The sequence below is a fragment of the Scardinius erythrophthalmus genome, assembly GCF_964197995.2.
Source record: "Scardinius erythrophthalmus genome assembly, chromosome: 10".
NCBI lineage: Eukaryota > Metazoa > Chordata > Actinopteri > Cypriniformes > Leuciscidae > Scardinius > Scardinius erythrophthalmus.
Genome location: NC_138230.1, coordinates 2827729 through 2837728, shown reverse-complemented (window position 1 = coordinate 2837728; position 10000 = coordinate 2827729). Strand labels below are relative to the sequence as shown.

General features: G+C 39.8%; 1 protein-coding gene across 1 annotated transcript in view; it reads right to left on the bottom strand.

Moving 5' to 3' along the window:
• Positions 1-10000, bottom strand: part of sema6ca (sema domain, transmembrane domain (TM), and cytoplasmic domain, (semaphorin) 6Ca) — a 21562-nt gene that overhangs the window by 8459 nt on the left and 3103 nt on the right. Inside the window, exons 2-6 of the mRNA XM_081376253.1 lie at positions 2284-2410; positions 1742-1856; positions 834-891; positions 366-422; positions 36-137 (exon numbers count right to left, since the gene is read on the bottom strand). Of these exons, the coding sequence (XP_081232379.1) occupies positions 36-137; positions 366-422; positions 834-891; positions 1742-1856; positions 2284-2410 (459 nt within the window). The remainder of the gene's footprint in view (positions 1-35; positions 138-365; positions 423-833; positions 892-1741; positions 1857-2283; positions 2411-10000) is intronic.

The window sequence follows — 10000 nt, the reverse complement described above, 5'->3', positions numbered from 1 at the left end:
ATGCACAGATGAGATCAGTGATTGTGTGAACTCACTCTGTAGTTTCGGCAGGCGGGGTTCAGCGCGTTGGTTCCACAGGCAAACAGAGTCTCGTCGTTACGAGGCACGAGAACTTTGATATAATTATAGCATTCATCCTGAAAGCAAACAGAGGATGAATGATTGAGAGTCACACAATCCCATCATCAGATCCTCTGAGTGAAACACATCTGCTGAATGTCTCTGCATGTTTGTGGTCCAGCACAGAGTAAATTCAGTGGCTCTTCTGAGTGTGTGACACTTTCCCACAGGGACATATCTTTACTCCAGCTGTGTGTGGCTGCACTCTTCCTCTGATCTCAGACCTGCTGTAGTGAGACACTCACACTGTTTCTGCCTCTCACGGTGCACTTCGACACGTCTGTGGATCTCCACGTCAGGATCTGAAACAGCAGATTACTGTAAGACCTCACGTATGACGGTTACACCTGCGTGTGTGTGAGAGAGTGTGTGTGTGTGTGTGTGTGTGTGTGTGTGTGTGTGTGTGTGTGTGTGTGTGTGTGAGAGAGAGTGTGTGTGTGTGTGTGTGTGTGTGTGTGAGTGTGTGAGAGAGAGAGAGAGAGAGTGTGTGTGTGTGTGAAAGAGAGAGAGAGAGAGAGAGTGTGTGTGTGTGAGTGTGTGAGAGAGAGAGAGAGAGAGAGAGAAAGAGAGTGTGTGTGTGTGTGTGAGAGAGAGAGAGAGAGAGAGAGAGAGAGAGAGAGAGAGAGAGAGAGAGAGAGAGAGAGTGTGTGTGTGTGTGTGTGTGTGTGTGTGTGTGTGTGTGTGTGTGTGTGTGTGTGTGTGTGTGTGTGTACCTGTTGTGGGATGATTTTGTCCACTGATGCAGTGAGATTCACAACAAACACATGGTCTCTAAACAGGAGGAAACACAAGAAAACGTCACACTGTGTAGATCAGCTGGTTTCAGTGACATCATACATTTAACAAAATATACCAATGAAAAATCTAAAGCTAAATTCACCAAGGGTGTAAAATGGTGATTTGACTTCATCACTGTACTCAAGTATTACTTTGAGGGATTTGTACTTTACAGTGTAATTTAAATGGAATAACTTGTGCTTTTACATTTCCAAAGAAAATAAAGAGTACTTTTTATTCCTTACAATTTTATTTTGACTAGAAAAGTAAAATACCATTTTAACATCGAAGCAGAACTTTTACGAGCTCTGAGGGTAAGAGATATCTCCTCCTGAAGACAATATGACTAAAGGTTAACACTGAGATTGATTGGTCAGGAGTAACAGCCCAGTACAGTTTTACCCATCAGAAACTGTGAGGAAGTGAAGCGCTGTAGCTCCGCCCATGTAGCAGTGCTTCGCCTTCTGAGAATATAGTTCCCAGTGTGTACACGGTTGGAAGATGGCTGTGTGTCATGTGACCTTGTTATTTGTCAAGCTGTGACTGTACACATCACAACATGTAAATAGGAAAATGCTGGTGTTATTTTGTCACATATTGGGAGCAGTATGCTAGCTGGAGCTCTTTACCTCCAGTGTTTGTGCTAAGCTAGGCTAGCGGTGGGTGCGCCAGACAGAGTTACAGCACGGAGATGAGAAGGGTATGTGTGGACTTATCTAACTCTGGGGGATACGGGTATAAGCTAAAGTCCCAAAGTCAGTGTGTTGCTTTAAGCATAATTCGAGTAGTGTTTCCAGCACTGCATGTGTTTCAGTGCACAGATTTCTCTTCAGTGATGAAAGACCTGGCAGCGATGTACAGCATATGCTGGATCCTGATCATCCGCTGATAGTCCAGCCCGAGACGCTCCGAGTTATTGTGTGACATCAGACCCCGGAAACTGGGATACAGGAGTGAGTCTGTGGAGCACAGCAACACTTCAGGCAATCAACCCTCAAACCATCCGTTTCTGTGAGGCTTTCAATCTCACAACTGCTGCTTATATGTAGTTTACTTCATGTTGATGTTTAAATCAAATGTTATTCAGCCGAATAAAGTCGCTATATCAGTACAATTACTGTACAATTTTGGGTAAAAGAAAAAATACTGCTCATTTGTCAGAAACAGCTCAGTAATTTTTTGCAGAAATGTGCCATCAAAAGTTAGGAGAGTTAAAAAAGAGACATTTTGCTTTTTGAGACACTATTTTAAAAAGTTACAACAAAACAGCATTAAAAATGTTGGCAAAGAAAACAAACATTTTGCAGAAAATCGTTTGGATGGAGAACAGAATCTGATCAGGGATTTGGACCAGCACAATGAACTCCAGTCAGTCATGTGACTCACCTTCCAGTCCCACCACACTGATTGGCTGCAGATCCCTGGGGAAGGGCGTGGCAGTGATGAGTGGGAGGAGCCAGGCTAAAGAGACCATCGCCATGACGACAGAGTGACAGCATGTCCTGTCAGTCATCTGCAGAGTTAGAATGAGGAAACCATTATAAAAACACAAAGACAATGAATAGATGACTTTAAATTGCAATCATAATCATACAGCACATAAACACTCTAGAGTTACTTCTAGCACATACACACTCCAGAGTTACTTCTTTTAAAGCACAAACTCATGACTCTAAATCATCATGACGTTAAAATAATCATCACTGATGTGCAGAGTCACATTCTTCTTCATTACTTTTACATTTTACACAATACATTTTAATGTGAGAAAGACTTTAATCTGAACTTTAGCTCTGGTTATAATGTTTTTAGTTTAAAGCATATTTATTTATTAATTTATATATATTATGTTTTCAAAACCAGTTTTTAATGAACAATTTCATACTCTTATTAGACAAAAGACATTTCAACAGTCAAAGATCACATCAAAAACACAAATATGAACAGAAGAAATGATCTAATAAACATGTATTTTTGAGCTCTGTTAAGCCTCCGGGGCAAATGTCAAATTGGACTGTAATTCTGGGATCAGCTTGTTTTTATTTTGGAGTATATGTTTGAGATTAAGGTCAGACAAACATTAGTGTCTAAGGTCAGCGTTAACATGAGCTGCTGTATTTATCTACACTAATGTGTCCTGCGATACACTCACACAATACAGCAGGATTAAACACACAAAATAAACCTTTACATTTAAATTTTCTTACTATTTAAATTCTTTGTATAACCGTATCCACTGTGCATCTGACTGATTGCACTGTATTCCTCCTTCTGATTCTGAACTGAACTCAACTGGCACTGAGAATTGGGTAAGAGACAAACATAAATGACTACATTGTGGAAGTTGAGAGATGAACCCCTGCTAATGACCTGGGTTGTGGTGAGTTAAACTAGAGGTTCTGTGGGGTTTGGACCACGCCCGCCAATAAGGGGGGACAAACAGGTCTGTTGTCAGGGGCCCAGGGTAGGGGAGGGTGGGGTAGGGTAGGTAGTGTGGGGGGGTGGGGGGGATTATGAAAATAATAAAAAATAAAAAATTATGGAATCATTTTTTAAAAACATTTAAAATAGGCCTATTTGTGGAAAAAAATGTAATATTTGAGTTACATAAAAGCTTTTTATTTGTTTTCTTCCTAACTGTCCTTGAAATAGTGGTCAAGACTCAGTGTGATCCCCATGGGGAAATCGCACAGTAAAACAAGGAGCTGTGGAACATATGATACACCGATGTTTTGCCAGATGAGAAGTTTATCTATGTATCATCCTTTTACTCTACTTATTTTTATAATTGTATCTCTTTTATATCTCTTTTAATACCTTTTATAACTGTTTAATTTCCCTTGCTTTTATTGGACATTTTGGAAGATTGCCTTTCTGTGTAAAGCACTTTGAATTACCGTAGTGTGTGAAATGTGCTGCATAAATAAATGTGCCTTGCATGCTCCTGGTTATCATCTTCCTGAAGTTTAAAAGACCATTAATGTTCAGTAATATTGTAGATCTGACTGCACTGACGCTACTGGATGTGATTGAGCTGAATAGAGCACAACAGTCGGTTCTGGAAGTGAAATCTCCATTCATTTCCTCCACAGGGAAATCAATTTTAATATAATATTCAATGTTTAATATTTAATTTTATAATATTTAATATTTAAATACAACGCTCATAAACCGTTCAAGACAGCACTACTGTGAGCTACGACGTTGTTAATCGATGCTATTCACTTCTGGTGAAGGTGTCAGCATGAATTATTTCAACTTAGTTTTATAATAATCGTGGTTAACAGCAGAAGTCGTGGAGAAAAACTACATTACCCATGATGCAGTACAGCAATGTCCACCAATCAGAGTCGAGATGAGCACAACTGCCAATATATCTCATTAGCTCCGCCCACTCCCATGAAGCACTGCCAATGACTAAATCAAGTCGACTTAAATATTTGAATATATATGCATATTTTGTATTAAACTTAAAATGTTTTTATCACACTCAATATTTTTAAAATGAGCCGTTTTATATTTATTGTTTTTCGATTGTGCTGTTTGCAAAGTATCTTTGTGATTTTCAAATAAATATTTTGCTTCAAAACAAAGTTTAATGTTATGATGCTCTTTGTAGCTGATTGGCTTGATTCATGGCTTGTAACACTTTAATAAAAACAAATGTTTTGGTAGAAATTAAAGGGAAATAAATAATACTTCCAGAACCAGCGCCGCTTAAAAAGTGGAGAGCCTATACAACAAAACTATATATCGGCAGCCTGGATGACCTATGATCCCACACCAGTCCGTGACCATGTTTAAAAGCGGACCCGACCTGAGGCTAATCTGCCCGAAGCTTTGAGTGTGTCAGTGGGAGACACTTTAGCTAATTAATGGCTAATCAGAGCTAATCTTCCATTAGTCAGATCAACCGGGACACGCGAGTCGGGGGTCTAATCTGGATCTTTTTATGTACAGGCTTATTCAATTATAAAGTTTTATATACTAGAAGTTAAAGCGCTTGGTTTTCTGCATTCTCCTTTAATTAAATTGCTTCACAGGCCTGTAATTAACAGTCACATTCAGGCTCATTAATCAGCGCAGAGAGACAATTATGTAGATTACCAAATACAACATATCAAAGCAAGTGTCATTATTGTGGAGCGATAACATACACACTTCACAACCACTGAACCGCCTCAGTATTTATCATTCCCTCTGTGTGTTCAAACAGTTGTTTTCAGCGAAACACAGTCACAACCAGATCAACACGACCAAAAACACAGAAACCACATCCAAAAACACCACAACACACACACCACACACACACCACAGAGTGTTAGAGCGGCAAAGAACACACAGAGACGAGAAAACATCATTACAAAAGCAGTGTTTGCATAACAGAGCAAGAGCTGGCCTATAAAAAGCCTTTTATACACATTTCTCACATCTTCTTTCCTGAACCATCACATGCTGCTAATGCTATAGTCTCATAAAGCACTCGCTGCAGATGTGATGTGTTTGGGCTCGTGTGTAGCTCACTCTTCCTGGCAAGATCTCCGTCAGATCTGATGTGAACGTTTGACAAACGAGTGTTCCTGAGTTCCTCTGACGAATGCCTGCAACCTCTCTGACTTATATTACAGTCTAAAGGCCAAGGATGATAACAATATAGTTCTATAGTCGTTCTGAAGATAAAAGAACAGCAGTCCACAGCTCAACTATAACTACAGGTTCACCCCGTCCACTTCATGTGTTTTCAGTGATGGGATAGCTATCCGATGGTGAAGAGGCCTGGTGTAAACGCCCTCCGAAACACATTCCAGACAGATCTGAATCCGATCGCTCAAACCACATCAGGAGGAGGTCTGAGACGCTTTCCAGACGAAACTGGACAAACTAGGGCTGCACCCGAATATTCGTTCGGTGGGTTGGTATTCGATTTGAAAATTTGACATTCGAATATTCGTTTTCTTTTGCACACCTGCCATCCCCCTTGAAGCGCTTTAATATGTTCAACACTATAAAATCTGACGAAATACAATACTCTTTTTTACAATTATCTTATACAGCCTATCCATTTTTAATAGGATGGACAGTTGAAGGAACCCAACCTCGTTATACTTAATAAATATATTTGCATCTTCTTGGCCTACTGAAGTGTTCCTGCAACGGGAGTGTTCTCTGGCTAGAGCATATGAGCCCTGCCCGCATGAGGCGCGCTGCTTCCCGCTCGCGCTGTTCTGTAGTTTATTAAGTGTTTATTAATTCTGAACGTGTCGCTCTATATTACACCACATGCGACACTGCACTCCCCTGTGAAGTCGACTGGATGAACGGTTCTCGAAATAATCAAAATGCAAACGGACAGACAGACACATAGAGATTCCTGCCTTTATTAGAGAGAAGAATATGGTCAGCCTCCTCTCTCCGAAGCTTCCAATATTCCATGTTCATTACTACCGAAGCTCAAAAAATGGTACTCGGACCAGCCCTAGTGTAAACGCATCTGGTTGTTGAAACCACATATGTAAATTTCACTCCTCACAACAATGCTAAAAAATAAACGTGTGAGAGCGTGTGATAGGCTATATGTCATGATATAGCCAGATATAACAACGCTACTGCAAGAGCTGAGCATCTAGCCTATTCATCAAGACAACGCGCAAACTATCGCAAATCACAGTGAAAGTAAGCTACAGGCGCTAACACACAATCATCTTCATTAAAACGTGCACTCCATTAAATCTGCATATCGCGCGGAAATTGAAGATCGGATTTATATCCGTTTTGCGAAAACACATTTATGTGACATTATAAAAATAATGACAGCCAATCAGAATCCACATAACATCCACGCATTTAAAGCGACAGATGACAGAACCGCAGCGCTTATAATAACCAGAACGATATCATCTGCTGGTGTGGGCGCTAATTAGGGGCGTAACGGTTCACAAAATTCACGGTTCGGTTCGATGCAACACAGTGGTGTCACGGTTCGGTGCGCTTTCGATACAGCAAAAAAAAAGAAATGCCAGAGAAGTATCTTTAATTTTTAAAGTAAAGTATGATCTTTTTTTACTTTGAACAATGATGGAGCTATACTTGAAAGCATTTTACTATTCATGCCAAACTTCCATGGTTACAGTGAGTGTTACTAGAGTAAATCCATGGTGAATGTTGCTGATCTGTGGACTCAAAGCCTTAACTAGTTCATTCATGGCTCAATGTTTCTCCTGGTTTCCACGTCAGCGCTGTTTGATCTAATAGAGATCTACGGTAGAGATCTCTACCGTATATAGAGATCAGTAATAGAGATCAGTTTTTGCATTCCCTGGAAACATGATGCCAAGCATCTCTTATTTTTATAAAATGGGATGTACATTTTAAAACAATAGCTTTTGAGACTGAAACAGCAAAATGCAAATGAAGAACTCCAAATATGAATAAAATATGTGAGTATTGATATTTTCCTCCACTGTATTTTAATAATTTTAGACTATGTTTAGAATTAATTTAATTTACAGTAAATGCATTATTATTATTAATAATAATAATGCTTATGGAAAACACTGAGGGTGGGGATCTTTAGGCACTTCACAATCCCATTCTAAAACTATTCTTGATCTACATTTCTTTTAAATAATGAATGAGTTTACCAACATTGAATATCTAATTTATCTGTGCATTTTTATTACTTTTTAAAATACTTACAAATTAATAATACATCAAAATAATGGTATGTTTAGAGTTATTACTACATATAGCTTATATAAAGAATCACATTACAAGTACGAAACACAAAGTGCACTGAAAGTTTTCCAGTCAATCACAGTGAGGGATTTCTCTCTTTTTCTCAGCATAATTGCATTTTGATGATTATCAATTCATAATCAGTAATATTAAAAAAAAGAGTATCATGAAACATCAGAGAATAGTTTTTTCAGCCATTCCTCAAAAATACCGGTACGAAAATACAGATTCTGCATTAAAAACTTCACTTTGAGAATCATGAAATAATTCAGACATTCCTTTTGACTTCAAATTGAAGTAAATAATAAACACACAGTGTGTGTCGGGTGCACAGTAACACACTCATGCTCTTAAAGCAGCAGATGAACAGCGCTTGTGGTGGTGTTTAGAGACGCTAGATCCACACTCTCGCCTCAGTTATGAGAGACTCTACAGGACTCTGAGATATAATAAACACTTTGGGAATGTTCTTCAGTCCTGCTATTTTCCAGGAACACTTCAGTCGGAGCGGCTGGAAATGTCCTCTGTTCTGAACCTTTGTTTCCTGATCCTCAAAGTGAGAGTTAATGAAGGTGATGCTGCTTGTGTGCTTTAGTTTGTTCATGTTTTACTGTGATTAGAGAAAAGCTTTAGAGCGTAGTGGAGCGCGGCGCTATCAGCAGTCAAGGTCATGGGTTTGACTCCCAGGGAATGCAGGAACTGATAACAGGCCTGTGCAGCGAACAGAGCGGCTATATTTCCCAGCACTCTCTAAAATACACCTGGATTTGTTGCACGGACACTAAAAAGCAGCTTGTCCTTGTCAACAGTCGGTGTGAAATTGCACAACACAATTTCATCTAAAATCATTTGAACACACATCACATCTTAAAGCAACACTAAGGAACTTCCCCTCTTCGGTCCCCCTACAGGTTGGAAGCGGAATTGTCCATTACCGCTGTCGTAAATAATGTCGCTTTGGCAAACTTGCATAGCGCGGTTATAGCAGATGTAGGGCCGCCAAGCGAATCCAGAAGTGCCGTTCACCCTGTTACGACTTGATGAACCACTGATACGATTTTGGAAACATTATTTTAAGGTAAAAAATGTTCCTTAGTGTAGCTTTAAATGTATTTTCCAAAGTCATTCCTGTCTAAAGCCCTATTCACACGGTTATTGTTTCTCATGTGGATGTCCGTAAAAACACATTAGCAATGCTCAGTGATAAACTCATGGTGAGTGTTTGACAGTGAAGAGCGAGTTTTTGAACACGGAATTTGTCTGTATTGTATTTTATCTCAAAATGATGTGTGTAATTTTAAAAATGTGAAAATTAGCAGAAATAAGTGAATCCAGCCTCTTATTTACATGAGGTAAACACAGATCTGCTGGGTTTATTTTGTATGTATATAATTGCTGCCATAATAACGGCCCATTTCAAATGTTTATGTGCTTTTCTTCTCGTTATCTTTTGAGCGGTGATGAAATATTGCACTTCAGTAACACAAGTGTAGGCTAGATCTTTGAAATGCATACGAATTATTTGCGAAGCGCAACAGTTACTGTACGGTGCTCCGCAGGGGTCAAACATGATTCACACAGTGAATTTATAAGTGACCTCTTCTTGTAAACTCAGAGATGTGGATTCAGACGGCAGTTAAATCACCTCACGATCTTGTGTTTGGGAAAAAACAGCAGGTAATTCGGCTGGGGATTTGTGGTGGGAGAAAAACACTGACTTTCTGGATTCAGACGGCAATAAAATCACAGACTAACCCTGTAAATGATGAATATACTGTACGACCCCTATGGGAAACAATTACTGTCCGAATACGGCTTTAGTAGCAGTTCAGCTACTCGAAACTCTCTCTGTCTGAACCCATGTGACACATCTCAACTACACACACACACACACACACACACACACACACACACACACACACACACACACACACTTACACTGAATTAATTTCTTGATAACTTCAGCGAATGCTTATTCATCCATAGATGTATGTAGATCACAGTCCCATCATGCAGCGTTCAGTCAGTGAGAGTGAACACTTTTCTCAGAGCTGTGCGTGTGTGTGTGTAACGTCTCTCTGACGGCTCTCACGCTCTCAGTAAAAATACTCGGCACCTTTGACATAAAGCAGCTGTTTTGCTTCCCGTCAAGACCTCAGAAGCGTCTCTCTCGTTTCCTTCTCCTTCATCAGCCGCTCTCGGACACAGCCACATCATCGAGCGTCCCGTATCTCCTCACACACACACAGACGTGTTGCTCGTCCATCATCAGCGCTGTGTCTAACTGTTGGTCTGAGTAAACATGCTATGCCGTAACTATTAGAGGTTGTTGACAGAACGTGTTTTTGCATCCACAGCGCAGCTTTTT